This window comes from Sus scrofa, chromosome 1, assembly GCF_054392235.1.
Source record: "Sus scrofa isolate SSC_HxYL_T2T_F1_AM1 chromosome 1, Sscrofa_HxYL_maternal_Yorkshire_Landrace_v2.0, whole genome shotgun sequence".
NCBI lineage: Eukaryota > Metazoa > Chordata > Mammalia > Artiodactyla > Suidae > Sus > Sus scrofa.
The window spans coordinates 27,355,462-27,382,425 of record NC_139383.1 but is presented as its reverse complement, the minus strand read 5'-3'; the positions used below and the strand labels follow the sequence as shown (position 1 = coordinate 27,382,425).

General features: G+C 38.8%; 1 protein-coding gene, 1 long non-coding RNA gene and 1 pseudogene across 4 annotated transcripts in view; 2 read left to right on the top strand and 1 right to left on the bottom strand.

Moving 5' to 3' along the window:
• LOC146405986 (uncharacterized) overlaps positions 1-26,964 on the top strand; it is a 436,419-nt gene that overhangs the window by 63,752 nt on the left and 345,703 nt on the right. The window lies entirely within an intron of this gene.
• Positions 1-26,964, top strand: part of PEX7 (peroxisomal biogenesis factor 7) — an 88,663-nt gene that overhangs the window by 2,506 nt on the left and 59,193 nt on the right. For 2 of the 3 annotated variants that reach the window (XM_084955471.1, XM_084955480.1), the window contains exons 3-7: positions 443-593; positions 8,297-8,400; positions 13,567-13,644; positions 14,045-14,153; positions 26,664-26,770. In XM_084955471.1, the coding sequence (XP_084811597.1) occupies positions 8,392-8,400; positions 13,567-13,644; positions 14,045-14,153; positions 26,664-26,770 (303 nt within the window). In that variant the 5' untranslated portion in view covers positions 443-593; positions 8,297-8,391. The remainder of the gene's footprint in view (positions 1-442; positions 594-8,296; positions 8,401-13,566; positions 13,645-14,044; positions 14,154-26,663; positions 26,771-26,964) is intronic. The other variant, XM_021087521.2, reaches the window with a different exon arrangement.
• LOC146405987 (U6 spliceosomal RNA) lies at positions 8,117-8,212 on the bottom strand (annotated as a pseudogene).

Below are 26,964 nucleotides of genomic sequence, written 5' to 3'. Positions count from 1 at the left end.
GTATGACTGGGCTGTTTTTTTAGGCTCTCCAAAATTATTTCTGTGTCTGTCGAGTGCCCGCTCTAGAATCTCCCATAGCTGTGAAGACCATGTGAGATACATAGTGTTAAAATATGTGCTAGGAGTTCCCTTTGTGGCTCAGTGGTTAGCAAACCTGACTAGGATCCATGAGGATATGGGTTTGATCCCTAGCATCACTCAGTGGGTTAAGGATCCGGCATTGCCGTGAGCTGTAGGTCACAGATGCAGCTCAGATCCAGGGTTGCTGTGGCTGTGGTGTAGGCTGGCAGCTATATTCTGATTTGACCCCTAACCTGGGAACCTTCATAAGCACAGGCGTGGCCCTAAAATAGCAAAAAAAAAAAAAAAAAGGGAAAATGATGATTGTTATTTTATGTTCAGCTCCCTATGTAACTCGATTTTTAAAATTTTCCTGGTGCAGCTTTGACTGGACTGATGCTTTGTTTGACGTGACCTGGAGTGAGAACAATGAGCATGTGCTGGTCACCTGCAGCGGCGATGGCTCCTTGCAGCTCTGGGACACCGCTGGAGCCGCGGGGCCTCTGCAGGTCTACAAGGAGCACACTCAGGAGGTAGGAAGGAGACCTTTCTGGGCGGATTGATTTTCTTTGGATGAAATCCATTGGGGGTGGAAACAGGGGGAAGCGTCTCCGGGGGACAGGAAGTTTATGCTTTCATGTTTCTTGTCCATGTTAGATGTCACATGTTATTTGATTATTCAAACAGAAAATACCTTGGCCTAAGGAGCAGGGAAAGAAGAAAAGGTCAGGCTTCTCATTAGTCAGTAAAACGCCTCCAGTAGGAAGTACACTGTGCTACCATTTCCTCCAGAGAGACCCACTGCATTTACGCTGTAAGGATTTGCCTCCAAACACTGCCTTAAGGTAGAGGTAGGCGGACTTTTCGCAAACATCCTGAGTGCCTTTAGGGCTCCACTGTAATTCCTAAGGATTTTCAGAATATATTGAAACAAGAGCATGAAATACTGAATATAAGGTGGAACTTCCTGAAGAAATTTAAAACCCAAATCTTGTTCATGTGCTAGATATTATGTGTGGGGGGGTGGTTAATGTGGCAAATATTATGGCCTTCAGTCATATTAAAAAACATATGTGCTTTTAATGAACATGATGGTAAAGACATTCTCTTTTGATACTTCACCTTGAATGTTTTAAAATTTTTCCCGCAGAGGCAGTAGACGCTTCAAATGAAAACCTACAAATTTTCTTTCAAATTTGTGCCTACTGTGGTGCCTGGCCCATAGAAAGTTTTCAGTATATGCTTATTCAAAGCACGAATACTAGTCTTTTGTGATAGTAGACTAATGTGAGGATTCTAGACATTTGATAGCTATAGCTATTAAAATCAGTGTTTCTAAGACTGTGACTGAAAATAATGGAAAAATTTAGTTTTTCCATTGTATTGTGAAAGATGCTCTTTGGATAAATGTGGTTATAAATGATTGCAATTTCATAGAACCTCTGAATACTAAGACAACTTTGGTAAAGGAGTTTTTTTGTTTTTGCTTCTTAGGGCCGCAGGTGAAGCATATGGAAGTTCCCTGGCTAGGGGTGGAATGGGAGCTACAGCTGCCAGCCTACACAGCAATGCAGGATCCGAGCCGTGTCTGTGACCTACACTGCAGCTCACAGCAGTGCTGGATCCTTGACCCACTGAGCAAGGCCAGGGATTGAACCCCTGTCCTCATGGATACTAGTCAGATTCGCTTCTGCTGTGTCACAACGGGAACTCCCAAGGAGGAGTTTTAATTTCAAGATGTTCACTGTAAGAATCCCTACAAAGCAGCCAGTCTAAAATTCAGACATTTTTGTGATACCTTCATGATTTTTGCCATTTTCTAATACCATTTATATTGTAATTAACTTAATGTTTTGTTTTGTTTTGTTTTTAATATTTTTTGGGAGTTCCGTTGTGGCTCAGCAGGTTACAAATCCACCTGGTAACCATGAGGATGTGGGTTTGATCCCTGGCCTTGCTCAGTGGGTTAAGGATCTGGCATTGCCATTACCTGTGGTGTGCCGCAGATGTGGCTCAGATCTGGTGTTACTGTGGCTATGGTGTAGGCCAGTAGTTGTAGCTCCAATTCAGCCCCTAGCCTGGGAACTTCCATATGCTGCAGCCTTATTAAAAAAAAAAAAAAGGGAAATAAAATATTTTTCCTCTTAAAAGTTTTTTCTTTCTTAAATCCTTAGTGCCTTGCATTGCTTGTCTATATAAATTTTAAGGCTGTAACTAATAGATCATAAAATAATATATCCAGTTATGTTAAATGGGAGATAATTGATGTAATGTTTTTCTTTAAATGAACTTTAATGAACCAGTGTCCTCATGGATACTAGTCAGGTTTGTTAGCCAATGAACCATGACAGGAGCTCCTAAATGAACTTTACATTATTATTTTACCTATCCTAGAATAGCATGTATTTGTGAAACCGTGGAAGTTAATGGCTAACTTAGTATGTACATCTATTTAATGAATGGCAAACTAGATACATACTGAATAAAATAAAATCTGTGTACCAGATACATCATCTCTTGTACAACCAGTGGTGTGTGTACTGCTGCTACTCTGGAAAATACTCTTCTAGAATGTTCCTCATGATGGTCACCCAGTGTTTACTTCATCTTAGTGAATTTTATTATCTCACGTGATAACTTCTTTGATAAATTTTTGATTGCTCCGTTGATTCAGTATCAACCAACTATTGCTTTGAATGCCTTTTTCTAATGTGGTGAGACTAAGTTCAGCCTACCTTTTCCAGGAGAACCCTTGAAAATAAGGATCATTTTCCCTCGAAGTCTTCTGTCTTCCAGACTGTGCATTTGTAATTCCTTTAGCCTATCCTCAGACTACATGGTCTCTATAGCTTTCACTCTCCTGGTAAACTCCTTTGAGTAACCTCCTGTTTTTCAGTGTTGCTTTTAATGTTGTACACCTGATTTCTTCCAGAAATGAGATTTTTATTGCTAAGTTTTATACAGCTTTACCACTATGATCTTGAGCCTCTAGTTCCAGTATTACCTAAGAAGGCTGTGTTTTTTCCTCAGCCAAATTGTAGTACTGGGTTGCTTTTAGTCTGCTAGTAAGGTACCTCGGTCTTTGTCACTTGAACTAATGTTAAACCAGTAGTTTACATCAGCCTGTAATTATGCAACTGTTTTTTTGAACTAAAGACATATTTTATTTTATTTTTTCAGATTCTTTTCTAGGTTGTCCTTCTTCATTTTCTTTCCAAATGCAATTTTTGATAAGCAGTCGTATCAGTTAGATGCCTTGGCTGTTAGTGTAAGAGAAAACCCAACTGAAAGTACCTTCAGTGATCAGCATTTATTATTTCACATAACCAAGTGTATGGAGGTGGGATGGGTCCAGGTTTGGTTAATTTAGGCTTGACAGCGTTGTCAGATACCAGGGTTTCTGCTCCCCAGCCGACTGCTGTCCTTAACGGGTTTCTCTTCTTGTACTCCTTATAGTTCCCACTATCATTTCATCACTCTGTGAGGTCAAAGAGCAAAAAAGTGAGTGTCCCTGTCTTGGGACTGCTTCTCAGACTGAGAAAAGGTTCCCTAGAGGCCCACAGTGGATACCTTTCCTTATCGGTGGCTAGAAAAGCATCGCATGCCCAGTCTTAACTCCGTCACTTGTGAGGGAAACGAGCTACCACTGTGCCTTCACCTCTGGGACAAGGAAGGGACAGAGCTTTCCCTGAAGGACAAAACTGTAAGCAAGGAGAAAGGGAGGTCAGAGGCTGGAGAGCCACCCATCACTGTGAGCTGCCACATTACCTCTGGTCTTTCTCTCGATTGTTAGCAAAAAATCAAACCACTCCAGGCAGGGTGAAGAGTGGAGAACTGCAGGACCCTTAGAAGGGTCATCCTCCATGAGACTGTTAAAAAAAGAATTTCTGGCAATCAGCCGAAAGCTCAGTATTGCAATCCCAGATACTTGGCATTTTTCATTAAAGAGAAATATACAGCATTTATTCAAAGTTTGTCTCTTACACCAAATATTCAGAAACACTTAAAAGGATTGATTTAAGGAGTTCCCATTGTGGCGCAGCAGAAACGAATCTGACTAGGAAACATGAGGTTGCGAGTTCGATCCCTGGCCTCGCTCAACGGGTTAAGGATCTGGCATTGCTGTGACTGTGGCATAGGCTGGCAGCTACAGCTCCGATTCAACCCCTAGCCTGGGAATCTCCATATGCCATGGGTGCAGCCCTAAAAAAAGCAAAAAAAAAGAAAAAAAGGAAAAAAAAAGATTGAGTTAAGGTCAGAGTTTTGAGGAGCTAATGAATATTTGTTGAATATTCAACAAATAGTGTTGAATACATTAAGTACAACAGTCAGTTTTCATATAGTCAGATGAGTAGCTACTGAAGCAAGAAGGGGAAATCTAAGACCTAGATATATATTTTAGGCCTTAAGGAAGAAGGGTTTGGTAAAATGAAAAGAAAGAAAAACATAGACATTTCCCCTTTGCATGGCTTCTAAACTTAGCATCAAAGCAGGAATCAGATTCTTCTCTGTATTGTTTAACCGAAGAGGCCATTATATCTTTTGAGTCCCATAAAATGCCTCTAGCTTAGCCTTCCACTGAATATATAGTAATAAAATAATAGGAAAATTTAAAAATGTTCAGCAAGGAGAAAAAAGAGAGTGAATCGAGAATTTTGTTTCTGTACTTTATGCCTTAAAGCACTGTGCTGTTGAAAGTAAGCTAAAAGTGACTTTAAAAGTGATGGACTCAGTATTTATTTCAATATCTAATTCTCCGTGTGCTTATCCCAAGTTTTAAAAAATAGTTTTCTTGGAGTTCCTTTCGTGGCTCAGTGGTTAACGAATCCGACTAGGAACCATGAGGTTGCGGGTTCGATCCCTGGCCTTGCTCAGTGGGTTAAAGATCCACCGTTGCTGTGAGCTGTGGTGTAGGTTGCAGATGTGGCTCGGATCCTGCGTTGCTGTGGCTCTGGTGTAGGCCGGCGGCTGCAGCTCTGATTCGACCCCTAGCCTGGGAACCTCCATATGCCGTGGGAACGGCCCAAGAAATGGCAAAAAAAAAAAGACCAAAAAAAAAAAGTTTTCTTCATTGTCAAATAGTGAGGATTATCAATTTGCTGTAAATCGTTGAGATAACTGATCCATTTAAAATTTTTGATCATTGCTTATAAAAACTTATCTTTGCACTAAGTACTATGCAACTCTTAGTATCTCGTTGTAGAGAAAATGTATTTAACTATACATTTTATAGGAAAGATGTGCCATACTATTAAGATCTTGCTTCTTTTTTAAAAAAGAATCAATTTTTACCCTAACAGAAGCTGAAAAGTTTATGATGGGTACCCATAAAAATGTTAATGCCGAATGACAACTGATCATGCATTTCACACCTCTTTGTTCCCTTTAGAAATGTGTTTATGTTCAAAACTGCACAAAAGATTTGCCAAACTACCTTCCTTCCTTTCTTCCTTCCTTCCCTCCTTCCTTCCTCCCTCCCTTCCTCACTTCCCTTTCCTCCCTCCTACCTTCTCTTCTTTTTCCTTCTTCTTTTAACAAAAACAAGGGCACAATTAAACTTGATATATTTCCTTTTCCATTTTTAATCATGTTCAGCTGTTTATTCTAGAGTAGGTTAAAAATTACCATGTAAGTAAAAAAGAAAAAAAGCAGTGCTAAAAACTGAAAAACAGAGACAAATTAACTTAGTGGTATATCAAATTGGTGCCATAACCAGATAGTTAAAATAATTATTTCAAGTGATTTAAAAACTCTGTATTTAGATTGTACATCCCCAGTGTTACAAAAAGAATTGCAGAGAAGTTTAAAACTGCATTCAGAAAAATCAGTATTATTATTTTGAAACTCTCAACTCTATACTATAGAATAAATCACATCTGTAATTATGGCATTAGAAACCAAAAGTTTTTAGCGTAAGAGAAAACAGGAGGGATAGAGGAAACATTGAACAATTAGCCAAATCCCGAATGTAAAACATTCTGTAGGACTAATAACTTTGCTTCTTCAACAAATAAATGTCATTGGTGGAGTGGGGGGGCAGGAGAACCGAGGTGGGGAGGGGAACTTTTCTAGATTAGAAAATACTTGAGACATAACAGCTAAGCATAAAATATGGATTTTGTTTGAATCCTGATTCAGATAAGCCAACTATAAAAAGATATTTTTGAGACAATCTGAGAAATATAAATACAGACTGAGTATTAGATAATATTAGGGAACTGTAGCTGATCTAAGGTATGAAAATGGCCTTTTGCTTGTATAAAAAGTGAAAACATTCTCTTTTTTTGTGTGTGAAAACATTCTTACTCTTGAAGTATTTGTGAGTGAAGCATTCTGATATTAAAACATTCCAGCAGTTATACTGACTGGATAACTGGAACACATGAAGCAAGACGGATAAAATGTTGATAATTTTTGAAGGTTTATGACGGGTACCTGGGGATTTATCATGCTGTTCTCACTACTCTTATGAACATTTAAAAATATCTATAATGAAAAAAATTTTTAAGTTTCACATTAAAGGAAAATATGTAGCCTTCTCCAATCGCTCAGTAATTAAAAGTCAGTGTCCCTTTCCCTTGTGTTGATACAGATAAGTGTGAACGTTCTGAACAGAGTTTTTATTTGATGATTTTTAATTAAATAGACTAACTTAAAAAGGGCAGTACTGTACAGTAGATTAAAAACGAGCTCTTTGGGAATTAGATTCAGTAATAAAATTTGTCCTCCTCAAACTGTGGTTTTGATGAGGTTCAGATTTCATAAAGCAGTGCAAAATACTGTTCAGTGTTTTTTATTTCTTTTCGTAGTTTCCCAATTAATTTTCTTCCCCACTACCAAGAGTAATTTCATAAGGTAGGCCTTTAGGGGGCCTGCCCTTAAAGCATAGGTGCCTCTTGCTCTTCTTTTGATAGGTAACTTAACTGTTTGCTGTGTCCACTATTTGAGTGGGAGTGGGGTGGGAAATTGGGAAAAGGGGAAAAGACGAAAGCGAGACATGCTTTCCATTCGGATTTGTTCCCCTGTTCCTTCATTCATTCCAAAAAATTTGATTAACTCTGCTGTCTGCAGGGGACTGTTCAGGGCTTAGCAGGGAAGACGAATGAGTCAGGCAGGGTCCTTGCCCTCTCTTGGGAGAAAGGCTTAGGCTGCTGGTTGCCTAACTGAGACTCTGCTAAACACTGGGGATGTGCAGAGGGCTGTGAGAAGGGGAATCCTGTCCAAGGAAGGGATCGGAGGGCATCCTTGAGTCTAAGGGGACAGTAGGAAGGAACTGTTCAGGTGGAGAGGCCAGGGGACCAGGTTTGAGGCAAAAGAAATACATGCTTGAAGGGGAGGAACTGAGCTGGGTGCCTGGAGCAATTAGCATTTTGGCTGTTTTACTAGGATCAGTGGAAAGACACTGAAGATTTAAAAAAAAAATTTCTGGAGTTCCCGTTGTAGCTCAGTGGTTAACGAATCTGACTAGGAACCATGAGGTTGCGGGTTTGATCCCTGGCCTTGCTCAATGGGTTAAGGATCCGGCATTGCCATGAGCTGTGGTGTAGGTCGCAGACAAGGCTCGGATCCCACTGTGGCTGTGGCATAGGCTGACGGCTATAGCTCTGATTCGACTCCTAGCCTGGGAACCTCCATATGCCGCGGGAGCAGCCCCAGAAAATGGCAAAAAGACCAAAAAAAAAAAAAAAAATTTCTGTGAAGTAATTCATGCATTTAAAATATATGTGACTTGTAAAAAATATATAATGAGCACTTACATATTCATCACCTAGCTTTTGAAATAAAGGATCAGAGTTGTTCTACCCTTCTTCCTCTTTTTTTTTTCTAAATAAATTTTATTGGAGTATAGTTAACTTAGAAAGTTGTATTAGTTTCACGTATACAACAAAGTAAAAATCAGTTATACACGTACATATATCCATTCTTCTTCAGATGCATTTTCCACAAAGGTTATTACACAGTATTGAGCAGATTACCCTGTGCTGTACAGTAGGTCCTTCTTTACCTATTTTCGATATAGTAGCGTGTATATGTCAATCCTAACTCCCCTGTTTAAAAAAATATGAACCACTTCACAAATTTGCGTCTTCCTTGTGCGGAGACCCTGCTAATCTCTGTATCGTTCTAGTCTTAGTATATGTGCTGCCAGCATCCTTCTTCCTCCTTTTTTCCTTTTTCCCAGGAGCAACCACTATCTTGAATTTTCTATTTACATTTTCTTTGTTTTTCCTTTTAGTTTTGTGCATATGTGTGCATTTCTACATCAAGCATAGTTTTGCAGGATTTTGGCCTTTGGGTAACAAGCACCCGAACAAATGAATTCAGGATTGAATGAGGAGGGTAAGTTGCAGGAGCCACATGGTTTGAAACCACTGAGCGGCTCTCTGCAGGGGAGCAACATTAATTTGTATTTGTGTGCGTGTTTTTTTTTTTTTTTTTTTCGCGGCTGTGCCCGAGGCCTGTGGAAGTTCCCAGACCAGGGATCGAACCTGCGCCACAGCAGCCACCTGAACTGCTGCAGTGACAGTGCCAGATCCATAACCTGCTGTGCCACAAGGGAACTCCCAATTCGTGTCTTACAAAGGTTTTTTCCTAAAAATCCAGTTTGTATAATGGATTGGAGGTGAAGGAAAATGGATAAGGAAAGCAGTTAGAAGAATGCTGTGATCTAGGTGGTAGCTTACGGTTGATGGTTGTAGCCTCTTCAGAGAAATTATATAGAAACTTGTAACAATGGCCCTTTGGGATCTTGTCCCTCCTGATCCTCAAACATGACCAGTCTGCTTCCTGCCTTAGGGTCTTTCTTTGCTCTTCTCCTGGAAACCTTTCCTCTCAAATCTGTAGGGTTCTCTCCTTCAATGAACTCAGGTCTCTGCTCAGAGAGGCTCTGACCACTTTATTGAGCAGTGACCCCCAGCCCTTGTCATCGTTTTCTAGTTTTCTTACTTTGCTTTATTTTTCTTCGTAGTATTTTAAAAATCATAACCCGAAATTATGTATTTATTTACTTAGGGTCTGTTTTCCCTTGCTGAAAGGTAAGATACATGAAGGCTGGGACTGAACTCTGCTGTTGAATGCTGTATCCTCCTTCCTTTATGTCTTGTTCACAGAAGGTGCTTAATAAATATTTATTGACTAGATTAGTAAACTGACTTGAGGTGGGAAGAGTGGAAACTAGTCATCCCTTTTGGGCTGTCTCTCAAACTTCTCTCTGGCTGTAAGCTTTTTCCAGGGCTTGAGGTTAGTACCCAAACCCTGATCTTCCTAGACGTTTCCACTTGACTATCAGGCTGTCACCTCAAACTCCCTATGTCTAAAATTATACACTATCTGCCTTCCTCCAGTCTTCCAGTTCTGTTAATGCCACCATCACTGACAATCCCCAGGCACAAAACCTTGGTGTTATCTTGCAGTGTTCACTACTAATCCCTAGGGTGCTCTATGTCCCCATTTATGCCTTGGGGAAGTTTCTGGTCACTGTTTTCACCTCCGCTTTCTGCTTTTGACATTTTAACCAGCCCTCAAGTCCCTCCTGGGATCTTTCTCTTCTGGGTTTGAGGCGGAATTTTCCATCCCACCACACTTTTGTACTTAGGGTCTATAGTTTTTCTGTGTGTGTTTTAAACACAGTATCCTGGCTTATACTGTTACTTACTTTCCCATGTCCTAGGATTTTAAACAGAGTAAAACAAACAAAAAATATATACTGAGTCATCTTTATTTCCTTCTTTATTATCCCATTTTTAATGATTTTTATTTTTTCCATTACAGTTGGTTTACAGTGTTCTGTCAGCTTTCTACTGTACAGCAAGTGACCCAGTCACACACACATATACATGTATATACGTTCTTTTTCTCACATTATCCTCCATCATGTTCCATCCCAAGTGACTAGATATAGTTCCCTGTGCTATACAGCAGAACCCATTGCTTATCTACTCCAAACACAATAGTTTGCATCTATTAACCCCAGACTCCCAGTCCATCCCACTTCCTCCCCCTCCCCCTTGGCAACCACAAGTCTGTTCTCCAAGTCCATGAGTTTCTTTTCTGTGGAGAGGTTCATTTGTGCCGTGTATTAGATTCCAGATGTAAGTGATATCATAAAATATTTGGCTTTCTCTTTCTGACTTACTTCACTTAGTGTGAGAGTCTCTAGTTCCATCCATGTTGCTGCAAATGGCATTATTTTGTTCTTTTTTATGGCTGAGTAGTATTCCATTGTGTATATATATACCACATCTTCTTAATCCATTCATCTGTTGATGGACATTTAGGTTGTTTCCATGTCTTGGCTATTGTGAATAGTGCTACAATGAACATACAGGTGCATGTGTCTTTTTTAAGGAAAGTTTTGTCTAGATGTATGGCTAAGAGTGGGATTGCTGAGTCATATGGTAGTTTTATGTTTAGTTTTCTGGGTACCTCCATACTGTTTTCCGTAGTGGTTGTACCTATTATCCCATTTTTAACCTCCCCATGTGTGTCTTTGCATGGTTTTGTCCTAGAATGTAATGTTGCCACTCTGTGGTATGACAGGACAGCTGGCAGCAGTGCTGACATCAGCATAGTTTTGTTACCTCCTGCCTTTTGTTCTCATTAGGGCTGGGTTCCCTCTGAGCCCCTAGAGGCTCTTGCAGTTTTAAAACATAAGAAGTAGTAAGATTTCAAGTCATATTGGAAATGTATAGGCCAAGGAGTTTGAGCTGATGATGTTAGCTTTTAATTGTATTTGTTCAGTTATCCTCTAAAAATGAAAGCAGTAGCTCTTTATAACTATTTAGCAACAATGCAGGTTATGGAGATAACATTTGGTTGGTTAATCATTTTAACTCATATTTATTGAGTGTCTATTACATTGCAACAAGCATAAACAAGACGATTTGCTTATGAGGGGTCTTCCAAAAATCTAGCAGGTTTGGCAGTTTAGCACTGAATTTAGGAAAATATAGTAAATGCGGAACTAGAGGTAGGTGCAAGATGCACAGGAGAAAGCATCTAACCCTTTGATGCTTGAGGGGTTCATCAAGGGAGGCCTATTTCACAAGGGATGTAAAGGGGCTGAGTCTTGATGACAAGTGGGAATTTACCAAGTGGATAGATGGGGGCTTTAAGTTCATGGATATGGCTAATACACGAAGACAAAATAAAATCAGTCTGGGCCCAAACGGAGCCCCATTGAAGGGCCGTACCAGCAAGGGCAGGGTTTTATTTCCTTAATATTATAGCCCATGCTCGCTGAAAAGATCCAGTTCAAAGTGCCTTCACACAGCGTGTTGTAAACAGCCTAGCATAGGGATGAAGGGCAGACTCGGTGATTAGGCTGCACAGGTCCAGATTTCAGCTCTGCAACTTAGTAGCTTTGGGAATTTGGACAAGTTACTTAACTTTTTTGGGCCTTGGCCCAGTATCTACGTCATAGAAGTGGAGATTAAATGAGATAAAATATGAAAAGTGCTTATGACAACATCTGGCAAACAGTAGGTGCTCAATAAAGATTTCCTATTGTGGCTATTTTTGACTGTTGGCATAAGCTCAGAACAGGGGTTGGCCAATTACTGCTTTTAGACCAGAACCAGACCTAGCCCACTGTTTGATTTGTAAATAAAGTTTTATTTTAACACAGTCATGCCCATTTAGTAGGTATCCTCTGAGCTACTTTTGTTCTCTATTGATTTAGTAGTTTTGGCAGAGACCAAATGACTTGTAAAGCCTGCAATTTTTTTTTTTTTTTCTTTTCAAGGCTGCAGTTGAGGCATAAAGTTCCCAGGCTAGGGGTCAAATAGGAGCTGCAGCTGCTGGCCTACATCACAGCCATAGCAACACGGGATCCAAGCTGTATCTTTGTGACCTACACCACAGCTCATGGCAATGCCAGAACCTTAATCCACTGAGTGAGGCCAGGGATCGAACTTGCATCCTCATGGATACTAATTGGGTTCATAACGTGCTGAGCTACAGCAGGAACTCCAGGCCTAAAATATTTTAAGGCCCTTTATAGAAGAAATTTGCCCCGTCCTGGCCTAGAGAGTAAAATCAAACTCCTTAGGTCTCAAGATCGTTCCTGATTGCTTCCAAACCTTTTTCCATCCACAACTGACTGATGGCTGCGGCAGCTCTTTGGATTTTGCTGACCCTTTTGCGTATGTTATAGCTGCTTTGTTGCTAGACTGTGATTTCTTTAGTGCTCCAACTGCCCTTCTCTCTTTTGCAAGAATATGGGCAGCAGCAGAGCCAGAACGGGCTGGTGAAATGCTCACCTTGGGTATATAATTTAAGGGGGCCCCAAAAGCTCAGTAGTCATGATAAATAATCTCTTAATGGAATATTTTTAAAAATCAAAATTAATGTGAAAAAAATCTATGATAAAAAAATGTCAGTTTTAAGCAAAGACAGAATCAGTATTGCTTATTGTTTGCTTGTTTGTTTTAAATTCAGATTCCAAATGGTAGGCGTAGTTCTAGGCAACAGAGAACAAGTAACCCAGACTTAAGCCACAACAAACCCCAAACAGTCATGCTTCCTACATAAGAAGGTAGTTTTTAGATTCAAAATAACCTGCTGGTCAGTCACATTTAATGACATATACTCAAGTCTGTGGCAAGACTACTTTTGTAAAGCCTAATTATGCAGGCATTTTGTTGAACTTAGCTCGCAGTAGTAATCTGTATATAATCTGTTGTATAAAATACCAGAATTTAAAATATTTCCATAGGTTTTCAAATAATTCATTTGAAGTGGTTTACTGAGAGCAGAATTGGATAACTAAAGCTGTTTACCAAGAGATCTGAAAGGATCACCTCATTCCTATAAGCTTTTTCTAGAAAAGGCCAGAAAGGGATATTAATTGAATTTTAATGCTTTCTGATAAACATTGACCCAGCAAGCTTTTTTAGATGAGTAACTTTCTAATCTGCTCTGACATTTCTTCAGGGTGCTGCAAACAGTGATTTGTTGGTAGGTTTAAAAATATGTATAATTTGTTTTAGTGAAGAAGGTTGGGAAATATTCTGTAGAATTCTGCTACAGTAGAATAGAGTCTTGGCTGTTCAGGGTAAGGCTGGACAAGGTGACCTTTCCCTTTCCTAGACACATGCTGAGATTTATAGGACCTTATTTGATGTTTCAACAAAGTGAATTAGGGAGTTCCTGTCATGGCGTGGTGGAAATGAATCCCACTAGTATCCACGAGGATGCAGGTTCCATCCTTGGCTTTGCTCAGTGTTCGGGGATCTGGCATTGTTGTAAGCTGTGGTGTAGGTTGCAGAGGCAGCTTGGATCCCGTGTTGCTGTGGCTGTGATGTAGGTGGGCAGCTGTAGCTCCGATTTGACCCCTAACCTGGGAACTTCCATATGCCACGAATGCGGCCCTAAAAAGCAAAAATAAATAAATGATTAAGTAAAAACAAAACAAAAACACCAAAGTGAATTAGTTAATTCTGACTATCATCAAACAGGTGAGATGTAACATTGAACTTTCTAAATGACACTTTAACATGTTTCTAGGTGTACAGTGTTGATTGGAGTCAAACCAGAGGTGAACAGCTTGTGGTGTCTGGCTCATGGGATCAAACTGTCAAACTGGTATGTCAGCATTACTGGATTTATATTAGTATATTAAAACCAAATGTTTCCTTCTTCAAAGCTTCCACTGAAATTTTTTTTCTTTTCTAGGACATACTTATGTTGCTTTTCAGTTAGACAGCCAATTTTCTCTTCAAAAAATATACTAGCCCATTTATTAGAACTTGTAATTTTCTTATCTTTTAGCTATAAACTAATAATTAGCTCAGTATTGATTATTTTGACCCCTTAAATGCCATCCTACTGTATATAAAAAGACTTGAAAGAAATACTTGAGAGAGAGATATGTATATTATGTGTGTATATAAATACATATATATGGTATATCCTATGTATTGTATATATAAAGCATAAATTTGAATCTCCCTGTTAAGTAATTGATTCATTCGTTTATTTGTAGTGGGACCCAACTGTTGGAAGGTCTCTGTGCACCTTTAAAGGCCATGAAAGTATCATTTATAGTACAATCTGGTCTCCCCACATCCCTGGTTGCTTTGCTTCAGCCTCAGGTAAAAATTTCATTTACCAAAAGCCTTATTTGTAGCGAATGATGGCCTTGCTTTCCCCAGTAGGTGGCGCTGTGTACCTGAAATTCGAAGAACAAAATGGACTCCATTCCTACTTGTAGTCTTGACAGTATTTCATTCTTTCCAGTCTCTACATAAGAATTAGCCAGGCCCGGTTTGCTTTTCATAGCTTCTAACCATTTGACTTAACATGTGCCTTCTTGGTGAGATGCAAGGGACGAAGAAGTAAGGGACAGAGTAAGGGCTTTGGCATCAGACCTGATCGAATTTGGAAACTCTTCAGTGGCTGGTTGTGGGCCCCCTCTCAGGGTGATGCGATGTGTTTTCTCATCAGTGATATGGGGCTAAAAGAGTCTAACAGGTGGTGGTGTTGCAAGGATGAAGAACCATGTAAAATATGTAGCACATAGTCAACCTCCTTTGCTTGATACTTACCCTGTTTTTAGAGATATTCTCTTTAATTCATTGCCACCAAGCCATAGCAAGAACGTGTTTGGTATGATCTTTTTTTCTGTTTGCTTTTGATTCATGTCAGCAATTCTTTGATAAAGTAGAGACAAATTTATATGCCTCTTGATTTTTTTTTTTTGGAGAAACTTCATTTTATAGAAATTTAAAAACTTACACTTTGAACTGTTTGCATAAGGATTTACAAATTTGGTTTGTTGACTGATCCATAAATCATGTATAATCTGAACAATCTAACTTACATGTAAGTGGCAGAGAAACATCGCTCAGTTTCTCTGCAGTGCCGTTTAAAGCAGCATGCTCCACCTGCCTGATGGTCATTCAACGGTGGTGGTCCGCGTCTTCATTTGCCCCTGGCTGCTCTGCAGCACCTTTCCCCGGGCCATTCGCCGTCTTCTCACACCCTGCAGCTCTGCCCTCACAGCTTTTGTACTTTCATCCTTTTACCTTTTCTTTCCACCAGTCTAGCATGTCACCCTTCTATTGTCCTGACTTTACAGTGGCAGGGTCCTCCCAGAGGGTGATGGTGGGGGGAGTTGAGACAATGGAGAGCAACACACCCTTCTTCCCAACGGCTAGAAGGTAGAATCATATGTGGAGACAGTACACTGGAAAGCATTTGAAGTTATATTCATGTGGTTAAGAACATGGAATATTAATTCTTAGTGATAGTGTAATACAGCTGGCACGCTATGACTTCTCATAATGTGAATTTGACAAGCACAACTGTTAGTGAAAAGTATGGTTTAATTAATGATTAATGGTCTATCTTAGGCAGACTGTAACCAGTTATGAATCTTTCAAGGTTGTGAACCAGTCTAGCTCCCTTTACTAGCCACTGAGCTGTTTTCCTTAGATGGCTTTATCTTTGGTTTGATTATCAGAACAGAGGTTGCTAAGTCGTACCAGTTGTAAGAATGAGTATAATGTGTTAATTAATCATAAATATTTGTGGTGATTGACAAAGTAATATCAGCACTCTTTATTTCTTGCTTCTTTTATAACTTTCCAAAAATAAATTTATAAAAAATGGAGAAGTGGCATTGCAAATAATTCCTGTTTAACTGCATACATAGTAAGGAAGTTCAAACACAGAAACATGCCAAATAAAAAATGAGTATTCATTCCCCTCCTCCACTGTTAACATTTTCTTGTGTTCCGCCTCCATAAAAATTCTTACGCTTGTTCCAGAATATATTACACAAATTAAAAATATTAGTGGGGGATAGTCTTGAGAAAAACATCAGGTATCTTCAAAGGCTGAATTTGCTTAAATGATGTTAGGTTTTACAAGCTTATAGCTGTAAAACCTTTGTTGTTGTTGAAAACATACAGGAAAATAACTTTGTGATTTTGAGTCAGATTATCTCCTGTCTCAAATTCATTTTCCCCATTGAAAACATTGTTATTCTAAAACAATTTTTTTGATTGTGGAGATTTCTTAGTAGCTGTAGTCCAGTATCACAGATGACTTGAATGACTCCTACCACCATTCAGAAAGAGTTCTTAGACCAAGATTTTAAATAAACTTGATGGAAAGAAAATCCACAAATTTTCTATTGTGAATTATACATATGAGTTTATGTATTTAAATTTGTGAAATGAAAACAAATCTAAAGTAGAAAAAGAACTACAGTGTGTTTCTTTTACTTGAGGTACCACCAATAAACCTTTGGCTCAAGACAGCTTTCTGAATACAGTTTCCTTCCTAAATGCTCTGGTACTTTAATATATATTGCCTCACTTTTCTTTTAGATAATTTGTGGGATGTATTGAGTGCCAGTAAATCTGTAAAAGGTATAAAAATATAACAAAAACGAGCAGCTTAATTGGCGTAAGCAAGGGCAGAGTTGCTCTTCCAAGGCTACCTCCTTGAGCCACTTCCACCTGTCTTAGGAGACATGTACTGCAAGGAGAAACCGATGTCTTCTCAGGGTATTCCCGTGTGAGGAGCGATGAAATTAGACCATTTGTTGGGGTGGTGTACACATGAATATAGCCTCTATGACACTAATTATTTTCAGATGTGTTTATTTCAGGGCAGCATCACCTTGTTGATTAGGCAAAACAATAACGACCTTCCCAGTCTAGTTAATATCAGTTTATTCTGATAATAAAAATTCTAATAGTGTTGGGGTACCAGTTATTTTAAGGTTTGGACCTTGAAATAGTAAACAGATGTGTCTCTTCTATCTTTCAGATGTTTGCCAATTTGACGAATGAAAAATTATAGCCAATTGTTTTAATTTGCATACTTGATGACCAAGGGTAGTGAATACTTTTTAATATATCAATCGTCTACCATAGTTGTTCTTTTGTGAGCTACCTGTTCGTGTCTTTGGCCCATTTTTCTAATGAGAGATGTTTGTTGTTGTTTTTCTGTATTGATACATGAGCTCTTTTTATACGTAGGAATTAATTTTCTGTATCTTACATCTGTTACAAATACTTTCCCAATTTCTAAATGTCTTTCAACCTATTTGTTTTATTTGAATTTTTTACTGTTTAAGCATTAAAACTTTTTGGTAGTCAAAACTATCAATTTTTTGTTTGATAGGTTTCTGGCTTTCATTTAGGATGAATAAGGAGTTGGCTCAGTGAAAAGCAGAAGGCCTTGGATGGCATAGCAAGAGAGAATATTCCAGGCAGAGACTTTAGGATGTTCAAAAGTAAGAACTTGATGCATTTGAGAAACTGAAAGAGAGCCAGAGGGACTGTTGCCTAAGAGGAAAAGGTAGTAAAAATGAGGTCAGGATCACAGGCAGGGGCCCAGATCACGCTCTGTGGGCTGGATTCAAGATTCTGGATTTTATCCTATGGACAGTGGGAAGGCACTGAAGAGGTTTAAGTGAGGGAGTGATATGATTAGGCTTTTTGCATTTTTAAAAGCTAAACTTTGGCTGTTGTGTAGAGAATAGTTTTCAGGTGAGTAGGAGTGGACGCAGGGAGACCAAATAAGAGAGAGATGAAGGCATGGATAAGCATGGTGGATGAAGGGCAGCAGAAAGTAAGCTGATCTGAGTGATAGTTCAGGATGATTTCATACGATGTGGAAGAGGCAGGAGAGGAACGAGTAACGACTAAGTTCTAGGGAGTTCCCATCATGGCGCAGCAGAAATAAATCCTGCTAGTATCCATGAGGACGCAGGTTCAATCCTTGGCCTTTCTCAGTGGGTTAAGGATCGGGTGTTGCTGTGAGCTGAGGTGTAGGTCACAGACCCGGCTTGGATCTGGTGTCGCTATGGCTGTGGTGTAGGCCAGTGGCTACAGCTCTGATTCAACCCCTAGCCTGGGAATCTCCATATGCTGCAAGTTCAGCCCTCAAGAGAAAAAAAAAAGTTTTACTGGAACATAGTCATGCCCGTTCATTTACATATTGTCTGTTTGTGGCTGTTTTCATGCTATGGTGGCCGAGTTGAGTAGTAGTGACAGAGACTGAGTGACCCTCACGTTGAGCCTTCACAGGAAATGTTTGCTGGCCTCAGGTATAGGTCTTGAGGAGGGATAAAGGAAAGAAGGTCTTTTGTGCAGTTTGGTTGCTTCGGGGAGCAGACAAGACAGTAGTGGCAGTGCAGGGGAAGAATGTTTCCTGTATTATCTCCTCATTAGTTATTCAATATCCGAAGACAGACCATCAGTAGGATAATTGCTCCGTTCTTGCTAACAAACCATATCAATGCCCTGAGATGCTGAATTATATTGAGTGGGTTCTACAGGAAATATATCACAGAAATCCTTTCTATTTGTTGATTTTTGTATTTTAAGTCTGAAATTTAAAAATGACCAAATGTCCCTGAAAAGTAGGATTAAGTTGGAGAAACTCAGAATTGAAAACTTTCAAGTAAATTATGAAGAGACAAATACGTCCATTTAGATGAAGTAGTTTTTTAGATCCTAAGATAATAGCTTCTGTGTACAGAGGTTCAGTTAATTCACAAAATGTTCTGTTTGCTGATGAAAATTAATAGAATCGTTTTCTAGAATGAAGAAAGGTACACTTATAAAATGATTACTGTTATTTTTAAGATTTGTAAGTTGTCTAAGTCATGGTTTTTTAGTCCATAATTTGAATAAAATCTTTTCCAAAATATCAAGTATTTGGGAATAGGACCAATAATTTATTTTTCCTTGTCACATTTCCTTTTCCAGGCCTGAATATCTTTGATTTTTCTATCTCTCTATGGCACAGCTAGCCACAAGGCTGGGAGCATATTAAGTAAATAATAGCAATATTAATACCCTTGTTTGAATTAACTAACCCTATAGCCTGCATGTATAACTTGACTTAGTCATTTTTATGTCTTAATGTAAATGCTAATAAGTTTCATGTTGATAGTGAATCACATCTGTAAGATGACCATAGTTCAGGATAATGGTTATAATTTTACCATTTTTTGATGTAACTACTGGTGAAAAGCCCCAATACCAAGACTGTTACTGCACACTCAATTAAAATTCTTGTCAGGATGTGATTAGTTTGACATTAGCATCATTTTCTTTGGGTAGGGATGCTCTTTGGCTTTATATTCAATAGTTTCAAAACGCTCATTCCAAACCCTGGATGGGTGTAGTGATACAGACGAGATCATCTTCAGAATGAACTGAAACATGCTTCTCTTCTAGGAAAACAGTGAAGACAGGTTCTGCTGGGAGCTCTAATTGGCAGCATTTTTAATAAACTGGAATTAATAATGAGTATCACTTTACATATTTGGGAAAGAATTAAGTAAATCTGCTTGAATTATTGATAGATTTTTAAAATTTCCTTTACCTTACTATTGTATGTAATTTTTAAAATTTATATTATTTAAGGACCTAAAATTATCTTCATTTGTTTTTCATTGTTCTTTCAATGACCGTTGCCAAAATCTGATAGTAACAAAACCATGAACAGCTACAGCTGCATTTATTTAAATGTCAGCTAGAATTATGTATGTTAGCCCTTTATTTGGGCTGAGTCACACACACCTCTTTGTCTTGCATTGGCCTTTTGTGTCGCATGGTATACATAATATTGACTCAGCATATTATTATATAGAATATTCAGTATGTGAGATTCAATAGTAGAAAAAGATTGTGTTTAGAGAATTAGCAGTATAATCACAAAAGTTAACTCTCTGTGCTTTGTACATAGAATGTAAAAGGTCTTTTTATCAACAGAATGGCCATTTGCTTTAATAGAAAAAAGGACTATCTGTTTAACGAGATTACCACCATGTATTATATTAGAAATGAATGCAAATAGTGGTCATACCTGCCGTGACGGCTTTGGTTGAAAGCGGAAGAAATTCTAACCCGAACTGCCTCAGAGAAGAAGATAATTTGCTAAAATGTCCAGAATTACATCTAACTGTGTACACACGGCTGGATGTAGGGCTCAAAGGATGTTCTTGCCATCTCTTTTGTTCTGTGTTCTGTGAAACTGGTTTCAGTATCAGGTACCACATGGTAGTGAGATGGTAGTAACTCCAATACCTACATCCTTTCTCGTTTCTGTCCGGTAGGAAAAAAAAGGGAGATTCCTTTTCAGATATCTTGGAAAGTTTCATTTTCTCTCATTGACTCTGATGGCCTGTGTGGATGTTATTAAACTAATCAGGAGATTAGAGAGACAGAGAGGAGGCTGTTGATGGCCTTGGGCCTGGCTCTCCTCCTGCAGTTGAGATCGGGCATTGGGAGAGAGGGTGGTACCCAGACCACACGCACTGAGAATGGAAGAGCAAATCCTGATTGGGTGGATTCACTCCTATGTTCAAGGGGGCCAATATTAACTAAACTATCTGCACATCCAAGGCTTGAAATACATCACAAGGAATTTGATGAAAACTAAACCCTGGACCTGTGAGCCATAATCTCTGTTGCTTAAAAAAAAAAAAAAAAAAAAAAAAGGCTGCAGTAAAGCTATTTTCTGCCAACTTTTATGATTTTAGAAACTCATTGGAAGGTTTATTTATCAAGCATTTGGTATTTTCCTGAAATATTTCTTCATGAGGATTTTCAAATATGAGCCTACTTAATAAAGTTGAAAAGATTTAAAGTTTTTCTTGCACTCTACAAAAAGAGGGTTTGTGGTATAGTAAAATTTGGGTCAGCTCTGAAGCTCTTGTTGTGCCTTTGTCATTTCAAGAGAGACAAGAAAAGTTGCTGCTTATCAAGCTATGTACAGTGCATTAGTAGGCAAATGGACTTCTTTGCTTGACTTATTTTCATACATTTCCTATAGGGCATTGTGCATTCTTTGACATAGCTGCATGCCCTATACAGGCAAATCCTAAAATACTTATGATTATTATTATATAAGATATGGGAATAACTGTCTTATTAGAATTTAAAAAACATACCTAGTTACTTTTGATTGTTGAGAAGGACACTGTCAGTGACCCAGTCAAATATTCAGTGCATGTCCTTTGTTTTCTGGGCACTGAAGAAACTTTGAGTGCATAGTCCAGTAGGAAAGAGAGATACTAAGAAAAAAACCTAGCAACATGTGATAAGGAGTCTGAAATTCTTTGAGGAGGAGGTCACAGCACAGTGGTTGGGGACATGGACTCTGGGCCAGACTTCCTGTGGTCAAAATCTGCTTTTACCACCGTTACGTGACTTTGGTCATGCTGCTTGACTGCTGTGTCTTCATTCCTCATTTAAAAAATAAGGGCAGTAACAATACCTATGTCCTGGAATTTTGAGGAGGATTAAGTGAGTTAGTATAAGCAAAAGGCTCAGGCCAGTGCCTGGCACAGAGTAAGGGCTCTATGAATGGTGCCTCTTACTCTTAATATATGTGCTCAGGATTCTGTGCAAACAGAGCAGAGGATTCTTGAGCTTGTCAAAGCTGCCTGGTTGGGGAAGCTTCCCTGAGGAAATAGTGTTTAAACTGCTACCTTAGAGACAGGAGGAGTTAGGAGATAAGTGGGAAGCAAGGGCACGGGATGTGGAGAGGACAGGACATGTTTGAGGAACACCCGAGTGGCTTTTGCATGGTACTTGCTGTAAGAATTAATAGTCAGTGCTTATCTGGGAACTTGCTCCAGGTAGAATCTGGAAAACATGGCCATGCAATAACATTCTAGTCCAGTGATCATGAAGCCTGGCCAACCATCAGAATCATTGGGGGAGCTTAAAAAACAACAGATTTCTGACCTTCATCTTCTTTCCTGCTGAATCAGATACATCTGAGATACCTATTTTTTAAACACTCCAGGTATATTTTTTAAACATCCCAAACCCAGGTGCGGTTCTGTTTGAGATGCGAAATGAATAGCTCATTTCTGGTAATATAATGGAAATTACATGTTTGTTTTAATATAAATATTCTCATCTCTTTTTAAAAAACCTCACAGAATGGTTTCAGTGCAGAATTCAGAGAGGAAGGGGTTTCTTTAGATTGAGAACTCGTTCATTTTTTTACTCAGTTTTGTTAGTTACATTTTGAGTTATATTATGGTTTTTATCAGTTAATTCTCTTACTTTGTCTTCCTCCTTACAGACAAGAACTTTCTATAATATACACACTATAATATTTGCATAAAAATAATCTGAATAGCAAAATTCATGGTTGGTTGTTTGAGACCAAAGTTGTAAAATATTTTTTTTCACAGATATTTGTTACAAATGGTAGAAGCTTATATGATAGGCAGTCAAGATGTAGTTTTATGTCTAATCCTGTGACACATACATAGCTAATTATGTCATTCAACTGACTATAACAGTTAATGTAATATATGAGAATATAGCATTTAAGTTTTTCCAAGAATTTAGTCACCTTCAAAGTTGTATGATATTTGCAAATCTAAAATTAAATTATCATTAGCTAAGTTAAGACAAATCAAAAAGGGAAGAGTTTTTAGAGATTTAGCTCTTCCTTAACAGAGTTCTCCAGGGACTTTGGTTTTATTTAGTTCATGAAAGTTTTAGTAGTACAGGACTCATATTTCTAAATTAGATAGAAGGGAAGAGTATTTGAACTCATTACATGAAGACGATTAATATGAAGTAAAGTTTCAGGTAGTTCCCATTGTGTCTCAGTGGTTAACAAATCTGACTAGTGTCCATGAGGACGAGGGTTCGATCCCTGGCCTCGCTCAATGGGTTAAGATCCGGCATTGCTGTGAGCTGTGGTGTAGGTCACAGGCGCAGCTCGGATCCTGAGTTGCTGTGGCATAGGCCAGCAGCTGTAACTCCAATTTGACCCCTAGCCTGGAAACCTCCATATGCCAAGGGTGGAGCACCAACCCCCAAAAAAGACAAAAATGAAGTAAAGTTTCTTTTGAACCATGAAACTAAATTATTGCTTTTGCAGATTCCATATAATTACGTAAATCATAGCCATGTCTGAATGAGTGGGGTTCGGTAGTTAAAAAAAAGAAAACAAAAACCCTCATTTTACTTTAAGAAAGAAGGTCCTATAACCTCTGATAGGCATCTGGCATTTCAAATAAATTATTTGGGCCCAATGTGCATCCTTTTTCTACTCATTTCACTTCACAGTTTCAGACTCAATGTTTCCCCTCATTCTGCTTACCAGCTTCCTCTTAACACTGCAACTTGAATTAGATGCAGTCATAGCCAGCACTTCCCAGTCCATATTATGCACTTAAATTCACTGGTTCTGCTGCCAGTGGCAGGTCTGCAACTGATAAGAGAAGCTAGTAATTCAGGTGGGTCTAGGGCAGTGTCACAGGGCCCTGATAAATGTCTGGCTAACAATGAAAGGCCAGTAGTCTGGAAAATGCAATTTAAAAAACAATATAAATATGGATGTCCTAGTGTCTAAAAGAGTTGTATGAGTCATGCGTGGTACCAGTTGGCCAGAAGGCCCCTCTCCTACCTGGAAAATGAAGTGAGGAGGATGAAATGCCGGATGTGTGCAGCACGAGTGGAATTCACAGCTCTTTCAAAGTAACTCTCACTTTTTCTGTGCCCTTTAAATTAACTGTTAACAGGGAACAACCTAAGTCACAGTTTTTAAAAAACATTGCTTGAATATGATGATGAGGAATCAAAATATTGTTCAGGAGAAACTTGAACTAGCCATCCACCCAGCCACCGCTGTTGTTATTTGATCTTTTATTGAAGTGTATAATACACATACAGAACAGTGCATAATCTTAAGTGTACAACACAATGAGTTTTTACAATGAACACATCTGTGCACCAGCACCCGGATTGAGAGACAGCATTTCCAGATACCCCCCTCATATCCTAGTTTAGCAAAATCCCAACTTTGACCTGTCAGCTGTGGTAGGGACAGAAAATAAAATACTGTCACTGGCCTTGTTTAGACTGGTCCCATAAATTAAAAGAATAACTCTTCAAGATTCAGCTCACAGTGATTATGGGGCACTTCTCCTCCAGCAGCATTAGGAGGCAAGGCAGTGTAGTTATAGTTCATTCACACAGGCTGGGAGCCAGACAGCCTGGGTTCCAGTTCCAGGCCCTGATTCTATTACTTGCTGTCTTGGTGAGTTACTTCATCTCCAAGTGCTTCAGTTTCCTCATTTGTAAATTACTACAAAAATTGCTTTTTATATTATCAGAATTTCTACCTCACTTGTGATGTTTTAAAAAAGTTAATGTACTCATCCCTTGGTATCCGTTGAGGTTTGGACCCTCCCTGGATACCAAAATCCCTTGATGCTCAAGTACCTTATATAATTGTCATTTTTGCATGTAACCTCTGCACATCCTCCTGTATACTTTAAATCATCCCTAAATTATTTATAATACCTAATACAATGTAAACGCTCTGTAAATAGTTGTAAATACAACGTAAATGCTGTGTAAATAATTGCAGCACAGCAAATTCAATAGTTATTACTTATAAAAATGTTATTATTAATAAGGACAGGAATGACCTCTAATCATAGATATGTTTATTTTATTTTTTAAACTTTATCTCATTTCAACTTTATAAGGCAGATTTTTTTTTTTTTTTTTGTCTTTTTGTCTTTTTGTCTTTTCTATGGCCGTTCCCACGGCATATGGAGATTCCCAGGCTAGGGGTCAAATCAGAGCTGTTGCTGCCAGCCTATGCCACAGCCACAGCCACATGGGATCTGAGCTGCATCTGCGACCTACACCACAGATCATGGCTATGCTGGATCCTTAACCCACTGAGCAAGGCCAGGGATCCAACCTGCAACCTCATGGTTCCTAGTCAGATTCGTTAACCACTGCACCACGATGGTAACTCCTCTTTTTGTTTTTTTATTGAAGTATGGTCAGTGTACAATGTTAGATATTATAGGTATGGATATAGTGATTCATAACTTTTAAAAATTATACAGCATTTATAGTTATTATAAAATATTGGCTGTATTCCCTGTGTTGTACGCTATGTCCTTATAGTTTGTACCTCTTAATCCCCTACCCTCTATTGCCCCTCCACCCTTCTCTCGCCCCACTGGTAACCAGTAGTTTGTTCTCTAAAACTGTGAGTCTGTATAAGGCAGATATTTTATCATAGGAAAATGAGAAACTGGGCCATTAAGTAGCTTGACTAAACATCAACAGCTACCAAACAATTGACCTGGATTAGAGCCAAGCTCTGGAACTCCGAAGCCCCTATTCTTAATCTCTATGTTTCGTTTAATTCTTATCTTTCTTAAGCAACTCGCAAAGAAATCAGAATAAATTTGTCTAAAATTGTTAATTTTAATTTACAATTAAATGACGTGATTTAGAATTGCGGTGACAGGAAAACGTGTGCAGGCAACTAAAGGAAATGTTTTAAATTTAGCATTTTTGTATACCATAATATATTTGAGTGTCTTCTGTGTGCTAGAGACCATGCTAGTGCTTTATAGAAACTTTAGTACACTAAATTCTTGTACCATTCTGCATGTGGGCATTCTGTTTCCCTTTTAGAAATCAGGAATCAGGAGTTCCCATCGTGGCGCAGTGGTTAACGAATCCGACTAGGAACCATGAGGTTGCGGGTTCGATCCCTGCCCTTGCTCAGTGGGTTAACGATCCAGCATTGCCGTGAGCTGTGGTGTAGGTTGCAGACACGGCTCAGATCCTGTGTTGCTGTGGCTCTGGTGTAGACTGGCGGCTACAGCTCCGATTAGACCCCTAGCCTGGGAACCTCCATATGCCGTGGAAGCGGCCCAAAGAAATAGCAAAAAGACAAAAAAAAAAAAAAAAAAAAGAAATCAGGAATCAGTCTCAGTGATATTATATGACTTTTGCAGGGTCACACACTAAATGGAATCAAGACCATGACTGCCATTCCACTGCAGACCACATTTTTTTCCCCTTAAGCTGAACTAGCTGAACTAGCTTTCTCTCATGATCAGTTATTGTTTGCAATTTACTTTTGATGTAGAGATGCATATATTTGGGGTTTTTTATCTAGTCATTTTGTTGTTTCCTCATAGTTTACAAAATTGAAGACCAGCAGCACATGAAACATTTTTCCAAAGGTTGACTTTGTGCAGCTATGTGGTAGAATTCATTTTTGTAGTATTCAAAGCATAGTCTTTAAATTTTCTCAACTTGTTTTTTCGCAAGGTGAAAGATACTCCTTTGGATGGCCATTGAAATGTAATACATGTAAAAGCTAAGATTTGAAAATTATCCATTTTGACTTTGTAGACTTTTCACACAATTAAGAGTAAAACTGTTACCATTTGTTTCTTACAGGATATGCTGGTACAGGATGCTAACTTTATAAGAAATGAAGAATTTCAGGGCTTTTTTCTATCCTGAAGAAAAATGCATTGGATATATGTATAGTCACTGCTGTGCTTGGCTCAGTGTGAGAGTCAGGCTTTCCTGCTTTGAGTAGATCAGAAAATATTATCGTGGTGCCTTGGGTTTTTTTTTTTTTTTTTCTCCTGTGGTCTGTCAATTTTGGTCATTCTTATGCACTATTATAGTATAAAAACGGTGTATGTACGTATACGACATATAAGTGGCAGCATTTGACAGTGAAAGTGGTGTGTTTTCTCTTGACTGGTCGTCATGGGTACTAAGCATCCAAGTGATGTGATAGAGAGTGATCGTGTCGTCCTCTTTCACCAGGTGATCAGACTCTGAGAATTTGGGATGTGAAGACAACAGGAGTCAGAATTGTGGTTCCAGCACATCAGGCAGAAATTTTGAGTTGTGACTGGTGTAAATACAATGAGGTACCTTATCTGACTCTATTCTGAGCTCCTGAGCCCTTCCTAATGTTGAAATGTTCTAGATTTTATTTTATCTGTGTTTGTGTGGACCTTGGTAGTGTTTATGGACCATTAAGTTAAATTCAGTCCCTTTCATTTCTAATTGATGATTGTGAGTGACCTGCATTAGCATTAATTGAATTTAAGTGCACATAAAA